General features: G+C 40.6%; 1 protein-coding gene across 2 annotated transcripts in view; it reads right to left on the reverse strand.

Moving 5' to 3' along the window:
• Positions 1-16,717, reverse strand: part of ATP9B (ATPase phospholipid transporting 9B (putative)) — a 448,810-nt gene that overhangs the window by 41,940 nt on the left and 390,153 nt on the right. For both annotated transcript variants that reach the window (XM_040353855.1, XM_040353854.1), the window contains exons 21-23: positions 5,091-5,180; positions 4,112-4,256; positions 2,397-2,461 (exon numbers count right to left, since the gene is read on the reverse strand). In XM_040353855.1, the coding sequence (XP_040209789.1) occupies positions 2,397-2,461; positions 4,112-4,256; positions 5,091-5,180 (300 nt within the window). The remainder of the gene's footprint in view (positions 1-2,396; positions 2,462-4,111; positions 4,257-5,090; positions 5,181-16,717) is intronic.

The raw sequence follows: 16,717 nt of genomic DNA on the forward strand, positions 1-16,717 counted from the left end.
ATTTGTTATTATTTTTGGTAACTGTCCACTTAGTCTAGTAATGGTATTTTCTTTACTTATTTACTTTTTCCCAACAAGCACCCAATTTAATTTCTTCCTCTTAAAGCAGTATAAAAACTCTAAAACAAAAATGCTGTATATTGTACCTTACCAATCCTTAAATGTGGTGGCTGCATTGGTTTTCTATCTTCCTGTACTAGGGTGGCTCCACTTTATGGAGGAGCAGTGCAGTCATACTCGTAGCATTGTAATCTAATAGAAAGGGTTGATGTACTAAACTACGACCCTCCAGATGTTGCGGAACTACACGTCCCATGAGGCAGGGAACAGACGATCACTGACAAGCCACTAGGAAGAACGGGGAAAGGTTTGTTTACACGTACCTCTCCCTGTTCTTCAGCTCTGTGACCTGATCGCGTGACACCAGCGACAATCGGGTCCGCGGGTCCCACGGGCGCGGTCACGGAGCTTCGGACCGGTTTGCGAGCGTGCTGACGGCGGCGTGCTTACGACCCACGGCTGGGTTCTTAAAGGGGACGTACATGTACACCCTTGTGCCCAGCCGTGCCATTTTGTCGACGTATATCGTCGTGCGGCGGTCCACAAGTGGATAAAGTGTCTCTCCAGTAATTTTTTTAGCATTTCATCTATGAAATATTCTGCCTTTGTTTTTTTTACCTTTAATAGTAAAAAATGAATACATAAATTCTGCCAGTAAATACCTTATACCCCCAATCTTGTATGGTCATCAGCCTAAGCTTATGACATCATTTACAGCTCTCTTACTCTCGTGAGAGTTTGCCAGGATGGGAGGGGGATGAGTCATAAGAGGGCCAATGAGAGCTACAAAGCTGGAGGTGTGCCTCTGTGTGTCTGTGTAAATCCAGGAAGTGAACAGGCAGCAGCTTAAGCTGCCCACAGTTAAAATGACTGCAGCCAGACTTAGTAGAGGGAGCTTTCTGCAGCATATTTGGCAAGTACAGAATTACAGTATATATAAAATAATATTCAACGTGGTAGGAGAGAAGCTTCCGAATGACAAATATGTTTTTATTACAAATTATGTGAGCAGCCTGCAGTTCTACTTTAAAATCCCTTTAAGTTTCTCAGTGAAGGAGTAAAAATCTATCATCTTCAGACACAACCACAAAACTGAGGACTCACAAAGTGGTGTAGGGTTATAGAATAAAAATGCCATAAATCTATCCACTATTTTGTAGATGCTATAACTTTTCCGCGAACCAATCAATATACGCATATTACGATTTTTTTACCCCGAAAATTTGGAAGAATATATATCGGCATAAACGGATGAATAAATATGTTTTTTTTTTGGATACGTTTTATAGCGCAAAAAATAAAAACCGCGGAGGTGATCAAATACCACCGCCCAGGCGAAATTTCAGCTTTCAGCACTGCGTCGCTTTAAATTAAAATTGCGCGGTCGTGCGACGTGCCTCCCAAACAAAATTGACGTCCTTTTTCCCCCACAAATAGAGCTTTCTTTTGGTGGTATTTGATCACCTCTGCGGTTTTTATTTTTTGTGCTATAAACAAAAAAGAAAGTGACAATTTTGAAAAAAAAACACAATATTTTTTACTTTTTGCTATAACAAATATCCAATTTTTTAAACAAAAAAACGTTCCTTTTTCTCAGTTTAGGCCGATATGAATTCTACATATTTTTGGTAAAAAAATAAAAAAATCGCAATAAGCGTATAGTGATTGGTTTGCGCAAAAGTTATAGTGGCTACAAAATAGGGGATATAATTCTGCCATTTTTTTTTTTTACTAGTAATACGGCGATCTGCGAATTTTGTCAGGACTGCGATATTATGGCGGACACATTGGACACATTTTTGTGACCATTCACATTAATACAGCGAACCGCGCTATAAAAACGCACTGATTACTGTATAAATGTGACTGGCAGGGAAGGGGTTAACACTAGAGGGCGAGGAAGGGGTTAAATGTGGATCATGGGAGTGATTCTTACTGTGGGGGGGAGGGGACTGACTTGGGGAGGTGACCGATTCTGTGTCCCTATGTACAAGGGACACAGCATCAATCTCCTCTCCCTGACAGGACGTGGAGTTCTGTGTTTACACACAGAGCTCCACGTCCCTGCTCTAAAACTGCAGATCGCGGGTAACTGGCAGACATTGTGGCCGCCAGGCACGCGCATCGGCATCACGGTGACGCACCCCCCCAGTGGCCGGAGGACCCGAGGCCGTAAAAAGATGGCCTCCCGGATTTATAAAGCCACCTGGAGGCCGTCTTTTTACTATGGCCCGGGTTTGAAGTAGTTAAGGGGCAAATCCTTCCGGGGCTGAAGTGTTAAAACACAGTGACTGTAGCCAGCATGTCAATAGAATGTTAAAACAAAAAAATATTACCTTTCCTTCTATGCCAATCCCACAGTCAGCTGCTTGGATCATGCTCACATCATTACCTCCATCCCCTGAACAAATAAAATGTCATTACATAAGTAACATCTTTAATATTTGCAGAAAGGCAAAAAAGCTGTGCATTCGCAAACTCTGTTCATCAAAAAAAATAAAAAATTCAGCAGTTTTCCAGGAAACCACATGAATCTCAGCTGCTCTCGATTTCTGTCTGTCCTGATGAGATTTTCTCTCACCTGCCTGGGGAAATTGTGGACAGGACAGTAAATGAGGAGAAATCCAAATCGCTGAACAGCAGTAAATACTCAATAGTGTTCTAATACTTCCCTGCTCCTCACAAAACTAAAACAACAACTATTGACTGGACATTTACTTTAAAGCGTAACTACACTGCACACACACCACAAACCAAAAACACTATTTAATTTATTTTGTATATTCAAGCAAACTTCCCCATCCATCCATGTCTTCATGCTTTATTTTACTGAGAAATAATTTTGAACCCCCCCAGCATATCTGGCTGTGGCCATCTCGAGTAAGGGCAAATGATTCATGTAGCATTTACTTTCTGGAATCAATCTGCCCTTAGCTCAGGCATGCAGACAGGTGGGTGTGCTTAGCTCAGAAAACCCCTCCTCCCTTCCTGAAGACTCATGGGATGTATAACCTTATTTGCTTAGGCATGGAAAGCAGGAAGTAACTGAAGAAATGTGAAAACATGGTTTAAAACATGCACATATAATATACTTTGTTATCTATTTACTAATGTTAGCGGCATAAGGATTAAAATAGTCAATGTTGGTTGAAAGAGTGAAGTTTCACTTTAAAGTGTTTGTTAACCCAATAGTACAAAGCTGTGCCAGCCCCTCTATTATAGTCAGGCATAGTACACTGTATAAGTCTTTTATAAAAACGAACTGTAAATACCTTTTTAGGGTGATCTTCAGGCCGCTATACAGCTCTGATATATGGCTTCTGCAAGGAGGGGCCGAGATCTCCCCCTGACATCAGCCGGGGAGGTCAAATGGCCGCTCAGCCCCTCCCACAGTAGACCTGGAGACCGACCGCGAGTCACGTGACCAGCCTGAAGATCGCTCTAAAACTGTATTTACATGCCTTCTTTTTATAAAATACCTAAACAGTGTGCTATGCCTGCCTATAATAGAGGGGCTGGCAGAAACCATTTGTAAAAGTTTATTTCTACTAATAGCAGCAGGGATGGGGGGCGGGGGGGGGGGGGGCAGGGCGGAGACAGACACAGAACAAGGAGATGACAGGCAGGGAGGGAGGGGGTGAGGGGGAGAGAGGAGAGCAGAGAGGACAGCTGTGAATGATGGAGGGACATACGCTGACCACAGTGGTCAGGGCTCAGCAGCCCTGATTATCGTGGTCAGTAAGGAGAGGGGGATACAGGAAGTGGCAGGATCAGCCAGGTTTTTTTTTTACAGTTCAGAGGGGGACAGATTACACAGCACAAGAACTGTGCTGTTTAATCTGATTTAAGGAAATGGGATCTGTAATTTTTTGGGGGGGTTAAGAAACACTTTAAGTTTATAGCAACTTTTCATAAAAGCACAAATGCAGCATAGATAAACAATGGGATATGCATATTATTGCTTGGTATACATCGGAGCATGGATATGAATGAACCTGAATACACATAAGGCAGTGGTCCTATAATTATTACCCTGGTATTTCTGTCTCACCTATAGCACATGTGCGTTTTCCTGTGTGTTGCTGTAAGAGCTTTACAATCTGAGCTTTCTGTGTTGGTGAACATCGGCAGCACACAACAGCAGGACACTGGCAGGCAAGTTCAACAAATTCATGCTCATAATACTTCAAACACACCTAGAGGGTGCAGAGAGATACATTTAATATACTGTACTTTAGAAAATGCTGTCAGTAAAGACTTAATAAAAAGGTAAAAATCTAGATTATTAGGCTTTTTCAAAATAGAAGAGGAAAAAGTATTGATATAGTATGCCCCAATCATAACGGATTCCTACTAGTTACTGCCATAAGCATAACACAACTACTAAATCACTGGATTTAGTATTGAACAACATTGTTTTAAAGTCAATTTGTATTGAGGGAAATAGGGAGGGCTGCCACTGCTAACCTCCATTGGAAAGTTCTAATTGTCTGAATAAAGCTTCAATAATTCTAGGACACAGACCCAGAACCAGCATGCAGCATAATAAATACGGACTGCTGGTCTCCATATTGTGTCAGGTCAATGACTCATTCGGGACGATTCACTTTGTAAAGTAAATGTTCACTGAGCTTTGTTAATATGGTAAAGCTGTGTTTTCTTCAATTATCTAATCATGTGCATGCATTACAATCTCATCGAGCAATTTCTATTCCTTTAGTAAATCAACCCAAAGGAATTTAAGCCATTTGAGATACTGGTATTTTTCAGAAGCACAAGCCAATGGTTGACTCCTTATTTCTCCCAGTATATTTACATAAATACATATTCCATTTCTATTTGTTTGACCTTTTCATATTAAAACAGAAGTATCACACAATTGCCATATAATACTTGCACCCCATAGGCCACAAAAAACACATTCCCTTTTTTATTTTCAAAATTTTGATTCTATTTCAATTAAGATACTTTAGAACATATTTTACAAATTATATTTGCATACAATATAAGCAGCCTGCATATAATCTTACCTCAAGAGAATCCCCTGCTATTACCAAGGTACAGTCATGTTTTCTTCGGAAAGCGTTAAGTTCCAAGTGAGCTTCACTTCGACTGCTTACCTTTAATAAAAACAAAATCATTTTTACGCTTTCCTAAAACACAATTGTGGAATATGCATCAACGCAAAATGGTCGAGTGCCCAAGAAATACAAGCAAAATGGCAGAGTACCCAACAAATATAAAGACAACTGAAAAAATATATAGCAATCAAAACAAATAAAAATGTATCAACAAGAATAGAAAGGATAGGTAAGGCTATTATTACGACAAGGCTTTAAATATAAATGTAATGTGAAACATATCTTTCAATTTAGGCTGGGTTGGACAATCTGAGCCTTCTAGTTGTTGAGTCCAACCACTTGTTTCTTAAGGTGTGTAGAGGGTTTTTCACTGTCAGGGCAATAAGGATGTGGAACTCTCTTCCACAATTAGTTGTTTCAGTGGGGAGTATTGATATTTTTAAAAGGCTTTTGGACGTACATCTTAGTGAACACAACATACAGGGATATAGGAAACTATTATCGACATTGACACACCTACACAGGTTGAACTGGATGGATCTTTATTCAACCATACCCACTATGTAACTATGTGGTCTTCTGTATGGCGAAGCTTATACCTGTGGATCAGCATTGTGCATCTCCCACACACCACTTCTCTCACAAATGAAAGAGAACCTGCGCATACAGTCAAAACATAAGATCTCTCGGCACTGAAATCCCTGGTCATGGACATTACAGCACAAGCCAACTGTAATCCTAGTAGACTGGCCTCCATGCTATAGTTCCCACTACTAAATTCAAGCCTCTGTGTGTTTGTTCAGGTCTTGCTTGTACTTGACAACTGATCTATTTTGCATTAAAAGTGAACATGTGCAAGGAAAATAATATGAAAACAGCAGACCAAAAAAGTACCTTATTTTTCACTCCATAAGACGCACCTGACTATAAGACGCACCCAGGTTTCAGAGGAGGAAACCAAGAAAAAAAATATTCTAAACCAAATGATGTACTAAAATATTTAATATTATATTAGTACTTCCCAGATCAGCTCAGGGTGGCAGGGCAGACACAAACACCCCTTCAGCCTCTTCTATCACAACAGCTCAGGTGATGGACAGTGGATACCATGCCAGCCCACACCTCCCACCCCCTTATCACCAGCTCACCTCAGGCAGTGGAGGACACTGCCATTACAATGCACAACCCCCTCTGGCTGGCTCTCAGCATCAGATACACCCGGTCAGAAGCTAAGAAGGATGACTGAGGACATAGTTTGCTGCAGCAGCAGCGGCCAGTGGAGAGAGGCAGGAAGTGAGACTGGACCAGACCACAGCACCAGGGGTGTACCAGCTAAAAAAATAAGCCAGCCAGGGCTCTTGTCGCTTGCGGGATAGTGTCACATCTGGTGGGTGTAAACTCACCTTGGTGCGGAGCGCACCATTATAGCAACGCCGCTGACACCCCCCATGTTTTGGCACCTGAGGTAAACCACCTCCCCCCGCTCCCCCTTGGTATGCCCCTGCAAGGATCTGCCTCACATCCTGTCCTTTCTCCTCCACAGAGAAGCCAAGCGTCTGTATTCTGACACGGTGGCAGCGACTGGGGGGGGCGGAGCCTGCTCAGTATTCCCTACATAAGACGCAGGGACACTTTCCCCTATTTTTTTGGGGGGGAAAAGTGCGTCTTATGGTGCGAAGAATACGGTAGGTACTATGAGAAGATTAAGGGCTCATTCACATGCTGAACCAGAGTAATTACAAGCAATAAATACATTGTTTTGTTTGTACCCACTTCAAACACTATGTTGTGTGCTGTGCAATGTGTTGCAATGCTTTAAAAAAAGTACCAACTTTAACCACTAGCCGACCGCGCACCGTCATTATACGGCGGCAGGTCGGCTCTCCTGGGCGAGAGCCCGTAGCTATACGTCCTATCGTATAGCCGCCACTAGGGGGCGCGTGCCCACACAGCTCTCGTTCCTGTCAGCAGGGGAAATGCTGATTTTCTGTTCATACAATGTATGAACAGAAAATCAGTGTTTCCCCTAGTGAGGCCACCCCCCCCCCCACAGTAAGAACACACCCAGGCATACTTAACCCCTTCCCCGCCCCCTAGTGTTAACCCCTTCACTGCCAGTGGCATTTTTATAGTAATCTAATGCATTTTTATAGCACTGATCGCTATAAAAATGCCAATGGTCCCAAAAATGTGTCAAAAATGTCCGAAGTGTCCGCCATAATGTCGCAATACCGAAAAAAAAATCGCTGATCGCCGCCATTACTAGTAAAAAAAATATTAATAAAAATGCCATAAAAATACCCCCTATTTTGTAAACGCTATAACTTTTGCGCAAACCAATCAATAAACGCTTATTGCGATTTTTTTTACGAAAAATATGTAGAAGAATACGTATCGGCCTAAACTGAGGAAAAAAAATGTTTTTTTATATATTTTTGGGGGATATTTATTACAGCAAAAAGTAAAAAATATTCATTTTTTTCAAAATTGTCGCTCTATTTTTGTTTATAGCGCAAAAAATAAAAAACGCAGAGGTGATCAAATACCACCAAAAGAAAGCTCTATTTGTGGGAAAAAAAGGACGCCAATTTTGTTTGGGAGCCACGTCGCACGACCGCGCAATTGTCTGTTAAAACGACGCAGTCCCGAATCGCAAAAAGTACTCTGGTCTTTGGGCAGCAATATGGTCCGGGGGGTAAGTGGTTAACTTCTTCGGCTTAAAAAAAAAAAAAAAAAAGAAACATTGGAAACAATGCAATAAAAAAAAGCATGCAAACATTTGTGTGCTTGATGCTCACCAAGGGCTGGTTCACGCCACAAAAACGCACTCCAGATCTGTTCGGGATGCGCTTCTGCATGCACTTTTTTAACACATTTTTGATGCATTTCAGGATGCATCCCAGATACTTTTTTTCTTATTTTTTCCTGTTTTTTCACTGCATTTCAGGATGCATCCCAGATACTTTTTTTCTTATTTTTTCCTGTTTTTTCACTGTACTTGGAATCGGTGCTTTTTTTTTTTATAAGTTCGAGTGCATTTTTGATGTGTTTTTTTTTCAGCGTTCCAGTACAGTCCAGTGCGAGAAAAATGCAAAAAATAAATAAATAAATAAATCTGGAACTGGAAAGCCCTTGAACTGACTGCAATGGTGTGAACTATACCATTGGAAACCATATAACCTACTTTCCCTAAACGCAATGCACATGGTGTGGATTTAGCCTAAATTACTCCAAGGCATCTTGTGGGCATCTCCCTCCACTGTGGGCTCAGATGCATGGTTTACATGGGCTCCAAACTTCAGTTCTGATTTGGAGCTTTGGCACACACACTTCTTCCCAACATCTTACTATTCAGTAAATATCTCTCTTCTATCCGCTGAACCTTACAAAGAACTGACAAAGCAATTTGAAGGACCAAAGTTGATTTTAGATGTGTGTATCTAAGTTCAGAAAGAATTCCAGAAAACACGCAAGGCCAGTTTAATGCAGCAGCTTGTGTTATATGCTTTGCTTCAACACAATTTCCAACCCCAGTGTAATATTTTTGTTGGGGAGATTTTGATATTAGAAAACCTCAATACTGTGGTTAATCAGGATTTATAGGCTTTACTGTTGTTCAGATAGCCAAGCAATCATTCATAACGTTTTTTTTTCTATAACTAAATGAACTTTTAGCAGCCCATAAGAAAGAAGGAAACATTCACTGCACTAATTACCAATACTGAAAACTATAGAAGATTAGCATACATCCTTATAACACTAACCACTGAGAAACGATCAAAGCCCTGAATTTCATTTCAATGACCCAACACAGCAAATTAACATAATTGTAGTCCCTTTTCTTATTATAAAGCTATAGAAAAACTCAAACTAAATAGATTTTCTTCAAGAAACCTAATTTGTGATGTTACTTTACGAAAAGGTCAACAAAAATTGATCTGAAGTTTTATCAGAAGCATTAATAATTTAATTGCAAATAGCAGACTGCAGGGCCTAATCTGCTATTCTGATGTCTCACAACAAACTACATTTACATGTAAATTATATTCTAATAATTATTTCTGTCGGAAAAGTGCTTCATTTAGATGAGACACAGACATATGTCTTATCGGAGGGCAGCAAAAGAAGTCTTAACTTTACCATTTTTATTTGGGGACATAAAACCATTTTATAATTAAAAGTGCACGTGAAATGACTGCCTTCCCTGAGATTCCTTAAAAAACAATTATTATTTAAAATATTCTACTGAGTGCCTAACATGTTCTCATATATTTTATGTGCTTAATTATTTACTATTTGGTAATTCTTGTTTGTGTGCAAAAAGAACATGGTGTCTTGTTAGACACTCTGCGTAGGTAATGTGAAGATTAATGACAGGGAAGCTAATGGCAACATTTTGAACAAGCACAAAACATTAACACGTACAAACAAGAGATGAATAACTGGTCATCTTGGCAGATTAAAAGAATTGGTGTAAGCTACGTATATACAGGTATAATATTTGGAATAGCTCAAGGTCAAATCATTACCAGTTGATCCGGTGATCAAACCTGTTCCCTTTCCTCCCAGAATGGTGAATGCCGTCATTTCTGCTTTGGGCCTATTGATTTGGCAATGACTTTGTCATTACTTAAAGATGAACTCTAGGCTAGGCAAATATTGTCATGTGTATTCTTACATGAATCTTCACATGCTTTGTGTATTTCTTCCAGATCTGTGCAGTAATTGAGCACAAAACTTTGCCTTTGTGCAAGAGGTTCCTGTATTAAAGACCGGTAATAAAGACCAGTCACTGCTAGTGCTGTAGGATTTTGGGGAGGGAGCGGGCCGGCCCCTCCAGGTCTGAACTCGCCCTACGGATGAAGCCCTCCAGTGGTCATGGCTCCCCTGGTGCCCGGCACCGCAGCTTCTATGTTGACCCGGTCTTCTTTATGGGTCTTCTTTTAGAGATGCAAGTTGCCCCAGTATCTGTATCTGCAAAGGTTAACTTTGGGAAAGTGGGAGCACACCTTCATGCAGAGGAATGTTTTTCTATGGATTTGGCAGAGTTTGACTGCCAGATCTTCAGGTGGACTAAGAACCAGATTTGAAAGGTCTCGACAAGGATGTGGAGGTAAAAACAAAAGAAAGTTTATTAACAGACAGATGGGATGACTTTGCAGTTTGCTCCTTAGGTTTCATCCTCTGAGGAAGAAGGGTGCTCCACTAGTACCATACTTCATAGCATTATCAGCGGTTAATATGAAGAGATTTTGTACTTTGAAGGCTATCTGAATAAAATGTTTCTTACACAAAGTGCCCTATGCATCTGTGCTGATATGAGACTTTTGGGCCAGAAAGCTTCCAGCAGACCGTCACAACTGAAATTGAAAACTTGAAACCCGCCACACATTTTATAATCAAGCAATTATAAAAAGAGAAACAACAACACTTCAACCGTTTCTTTTTAATTTTATATTCATAATTTTTTTTTAGTATAGATCTATGTTCGTCCTAAGCATGTTTGAATCTCCTTACTCTTGACCGAATTACTACCTCTGCATCAACAACTCTTTCAGTAAAATAATACTTTCTAAGATTAGTTTTGAACTTTCCTTCTGCTAATTTGAGGTTCTGCCCTCCTGAACCTTATTCACCCCCTTGATGTATTTAAAGGTTTCAGTCTTCCCTTTCACTTCTTTCCTCCAGACTGTACATATTTAATTCCTGAAGTCTCTCCTGATATGTTTTTTTCCTCAGACCTTTCACCATTTTGTTGCCCTCTTTTGAACTTGTTCTAACTTATCAATATCTTTTTGTGAGGTCTCCAGAAAAAAAGTATTCTAAATGAGGTCAAACCTTTGTGTCATTAGCAAAACAACAATACCTTACCCACCGACCCTTTAGGTATATCACTTACAAACAAATTCAATTGAATAAAGCCTAGTACAGAGCCCTATCGTGCGCGACTAGTGACAGGCCTCTGCCCAGAATGAACACCATTTGCAACCACACTCTGGCATCTATCCTTTAGCCATCTGCATATCCACTGAACCGCCCAAGTCTTAGCTTGTACAATTTTTTAATTTAGATTTTTTTATTAGATTATTATGTGGAACTGTATCAAATACTTTGCTGAAATCAAGATAGGCTATGATCCCAGCACCACCCTGGTCCAAAACATTAGTCAAAAAGAATAAGCCATGCCATAATCTGCCCTCAGTAAAGCCATGCTGCTTTATCAATGATCCTTCATTTTAGGACTGATTCCATTAACTTGACTACAACAGACGTTAAACTCACTGGCCTGCAATTGGCAGCTTCTACCTTGCTACCATTCGTGTGGATTGGTACAATGTTAGCTGTCCATCAGCCTTTGGGAACTTCTCCTGTTAGAAGAGTGCAATAAAGATGAGTATACGACCTAAAATAATTTACTTCTTACATACAGTGCCAATTTCTCTTCCACAGAGTTTTTTTAAGGGCATACGGAGGGCCTTTGTGTCCTTTGTATGGATTGATAAACGCCCCAGATTAGCCTATGATATTCTGTGTAGAGGAAAGTGAGATGGCGGAGTGGGGTTGCCAGGTGTAGCATCATATTATAGGGCAATGGCACTAGTACGTATATTGAATTGGAACCACAATTACTCAAACAAAATATGGGTAAAATTAGAGCAAATAATGGCAGGAAGGAATTTGGCAGGAACACCCTGGATCACGAAGGTAGATAGAGGGCTCTCAAAATGGATGTCACCCTTAACTCATAATACGTTAAAGATATGGGATAAAATAAACCAACTAGGAGATTGTGCCCCCGGATATCTCCCCTAACTCCGCTGGAGGGATTCCCGTGGTTCCCTCCAGGTGAGGAAGTAGGATAGATGAAGGCCTGGGGGAAGGACAGGGATACTACATGTGGCAAATTTGCCCCATGTGGAATTCTGACTCCCTTACCAGAATTGAGGCGGAGCTTGGGAACATTTCCAATGGTGGAGTGGAGGTACCATCAATTAGTGTGCTTCTTTCACAAGTGGAAAACCGTGATAAGACCTCTAAATTCGCTTACAATATTTGAAACTAAATGTGTGAAGATAACAAGGGCTAAACACTTATAGGTAGATTCACAAAGAGTTAGGCCGGCTTATCAGTAGATAAGCCGACCTAACTCTGAATCTACGCCGGCGTTTGTTTAAGTGTATTCTCTAACAGAGATACACTTAAACAAAGCTAAGATAGGCCGGCTTGCGCCGTTCTATCTTAGCTTGCAATGTTTCTGTTGGCCGCTAGATGGCGCTTCCATTGCGGCCGGCGTAGATTATGTAAATGAGGGAAAACGCTGATTCACGAACGTACGCCAGGCCTACGCCGTCGATTAACATCGTTTCCGTAAGGCCTTAGGCGGCCTAAAGTTATTCCACCTATGAGGTGGAATAACAATGTTAAAGTATGGCCGCCGTTCCCACCGCGAGGTTCGAATTTTTTACGTCGTTTGCGCAAGTCGTCCGCGAATCGGGAGTTACGTCGTTTACGTCCGTGTCGAAATCAATAGGCCCGTACGGCCTACTTAGCCGCAATGCGCACTGGGAAATGTAGTCGCCCGGCGCATGCGCAGTGTTCAAAAACGTCAAAAAACGTGAGGTCAAGCCTCATTTCCATACAACATGCCCCCCTCCAAGTCATTTGAATTAGGCGCCCTTACGCCCACCGCTCGTTTTAGGCTACACCGCCGTAGATTAGCAGGTAAGTAGATTGTGAATCACTACTAGCCTAACTAATTTACGGCGGTGTAGCCTAAAAAGGCTAGGCCGCCCTAAAGTTAGGCAGATGTGTGTGAATCTACCTATTACTGTCTCAAATGTATATATTAGTCCTAGGGACCCGGAAAAAAACAACACCCTACTATATTAGAGACTGGGAAGGAGAGCTAAATCACAGGTTTACCACGCTACAAATTAAAAAGCTTATTGACTCCTCACACTATACATCGATAAGCGCACAGATTAAGGGGATGTCTTATAAATTTCTATCGAGGTGGTATAGAACCCCAGTGAGACTGGCACAGATGTACAGGAATGCAGACAACAGGTGTTGGAGGGGATGTGGACAGGAGGGTACTTTACTCCACCTGTGGTGGTCATGCCCAAAGATCAGAGGATTTTGGCAAGAAATTGCCCCCTGGGTTGAAAGGCTGTCTCCTGGGGGAAATGGAATTGACCCCTCTAAACTTCTTATTCCATGGGTCATCGAAGTCCATTGGATCATATAAGGATAGTATTATGCCTCATTTATTAAATGCGGCAAAACTATTAATACCTAGACTATGGAAACAGAAGAAAAGACCAACTATTCTTGAATGGAAGAGAGAAGTTAATTTAATTATGGAGGCAGAAAGATGTATTTCTATTGTTAAAAATAGAAAGGATAAGTTTAGAGAAATGTGGACAGAATGGGAACAACACTCACCAGAGATAGAATGATATAAGGAGCTGCATAAATTCTAGGTAAACGCTCATGGAGGGAGAGAGGGTGAGGGGGGGAGGTGGAGATTATTTTAACAATTTTTTTTTTTTTGTCTCTCTTCAACCCCCCCTTTTTTTTATATGAATGCTCGTGTGGCTCTGCCCCTAACCCCCACCTGTATAGGTATAAGAGGAGGGGGGGCATTGAGGGAGGGGTTGGGTTTTTTTTCAATTTTTTTTTGTTTTGTTTGAAACAGGAAAGGGAAGAGGGGAAGGGAGATAGAAGCCTCAGATATACATTTTTTTTTGTTTTTTAGGGAAGGGTGGTGGGGTAATAGGAGTGATGAGTGATACGAGTGATAAGTTATAAAGGGGCAAAATGGCTTTTTAGAAGCCCCTTATATAAGGGTTTTTTTTTAAAGAAAGGGAGAAAGAAAAGGGAAAGGACATTTTTTTTCTTTTTTTCCCTACCCCCCGACCCTTTTTGTTTACTTTTTCTATAGGGGGGGTGGGAGAGAGTCACGGGGAATAAGTGGGGGTGAGGGGGACAATTTTCTTTTGTCTTTTTTTTTCTTCTTTCTTTTGTTTTTGGGAGGGGGTGTATAGGATATAGATAATGATGTTTACATTATTATAATGTTTTTGATATGTGATATATTGTTAAATGGAATTGTTGTTGAAAAATTAATAAAAATGTTGATAATAACCAAAAAAGAATCACAGACAAGAAGATGACAACTACTTTTAGGAGCCTTAGACCCCTTTCACACATGCGGACAGTTTGTTTCATCAATTCAGTCATGTTATTTCAAAGTAAAAACAGATGAAGTTTTTCATGCAAAAAGGGACCATTTGTCTGTTTACATCCGTTTTTCGTCGAATCTGTTTTTTTTTTGTTACAGAAGAAAAATAGGGCTTTGATCCGTTCCAAAAAGTGGATGTTGACGGAAGTGAATGTAATTGGATGATCATCCATTTACATCCGTTTTTCCCATAGAGATACATTGATGTCCGTTTTTCATCCATCAACGGATTTATGAAAAACAAACTAAAAGGTCCACATGTGTGAAAGCGGCCTTAGCCACAACCACTACATGTTTATGGTCCACAGTCCTCACTATTCCAAACCCAACCTTTGTTCACACTGCCCTTCTTCTGCGCAGTCTATGAGACAAAGTTAGCTTTTTGCAAGGTGGCTCAACAGAACAAATTGGCTTGGATCAACATCCTGATCACAGATTGAAGGGCACAAAGCAAGGAATTAAGACAAGCAATGTCACCACATAGAACAGAAATCTGCATACAGACAAGACTTCCTAGCTTCCAAAACTTACCATGAAAAACTGAAAAGCAAGTATAGCACTGAACCAGACCAGACATTTTAAAAATATTTATTTAAAATCAAAAGACAAATACTAACCACAGATGTTTGGCTGTCTCCTAACTCCTGTCTTCAAACAACTGCTGTTCAAATTATGCAATTTTGTCAACTCCACTTTTGTCCTGAGGCACTTCCAAAGAGAAAACTCTATAAAGCTACTGCTCTTAAACACCACACTAATTAGGCACCAATGATAAATATAGCACACCTCTTTTACATATGTCAATTGACAACACACAGTACTCGCAATACTTAAGCCTAGTACACATGGGTCGAATGCCGTGTGACATTGGGCGATTCAATAAAAACTGTCTGACATTCAGCCAGTGTGTACGGCAGCCAGTCCTGTCGGGCGAGCATCCTGGAAGACCAGCAACCAACCTGCTCCCAATCAGCCAATGGCTGAAAGCACTGACCGGAGTGTTCCCTCTGTCATAATGCAATAGATTAGCGGGGGAGATTGATGTACTAACATTGGCTTGTTAGTGCAGCAGCACCGACCTGAGCTGTTCTGATAGTGTGTACTAGGCTTAAGTCAGAAATGCACTATACACAAATTATTCCAGTATCTAGTAAGCAATTATCAATAGCAACATCCTACTGATTACCAACAATACAGACCTGATCACAAATGTGGAAATACGGGGCAATTTAGGAAACAGCAATCACAGGAGCCAACTTCCCTAAACTACGATCCTTGCTAGAAGATACTAATTGGGAAAAAATCTCAGGAACAAAGAACACGGAGGAAAAACGGGTATGCTTTAAGAGCTTATTAAATAAGGGCATTAGCCAGTGCATCCCAATGGGAAATAAATTTAAAAGAGCTAATAAATGTCCTGGGTGGCTTACCTCCAACGTAAAAATGCATATACAAAGATGAAGGCCTTCAAACAATACAAGGCTGAGGGATCATCATCAGCATTCCAACTTTACAACAAATGCAACAAGAAACATAAGGGTGCAATTAGGGTGGCTAAAATAGAACACAAAAGGAACATAGTGAGGGAGAGTAAAAAAGAATCCCAGGAAAGTCTTTAAGTAAATAAATAGAAAAGGAGGTCAGGTCACATTGGTCCCATAAAGAGTGATGAAGGGAATCTGGTTACTGAGGATGAAGAAACGGCGAAGGTATTTAATGTATTTATTGGTTGTGAGTGTCACCGGCGCAAAAGAAAATAAAATAAATATAAACCGTGATCTGCTGCAGTACTGTGTACCCTTGGTGGGGGTCAATAGTGCATAAGGAAAACATTTTTACTGCGCTGATCTAATTATCCAGTACCCAATCTTAAGTGTGAATAACCCGAATACAAACAATTTATGAAAATATGTAAGTTAAATTTAAATCATGCAAGTGTGACACAGTAATATCAAACTTACATCATAAATCTATATTAGTGTGTCGGCATACAATCCATATGCCACAGTGCTCCTGTGAGAAAGTGACTATTGTTGCTGCTACTAACCAACTGAATAGTGAAAACAATACATATATATATATATAAAACCCAATATGCAATGTGCCAACTGCACCGTGAGTTTCCAATAGCCAATATTGGAAACAAATAATCTCAAAAAAATATCAAAGAATAAAATAGTTATCAGACAACCATTAAAATGTGCAAAATAGTTCAAATGACAGGCAGTCTTGCTCTTATACAGTAGGTTCCAGCAAACACAAGGTTCAATGTTGGTGGTGCTGTATACAGAAAAGTGCCGCTATCTCTTCCACCCAACAAAGATGTGCCACC

The sequence above is a fragment of the Rana temporaria genome, chromosome 5 (genome assembly GCF_905171775.1).
Source record: "Rana temporaria chromosome 5, aRanTem1.1, whole genome shotgun sequence".
In the NCBI taxonomy this organism is placed as follows: Eukaryota; Metazoa; Chordata; class Amphibia; order Anura; family Ranidae; genus Rana; species Rana temporaria.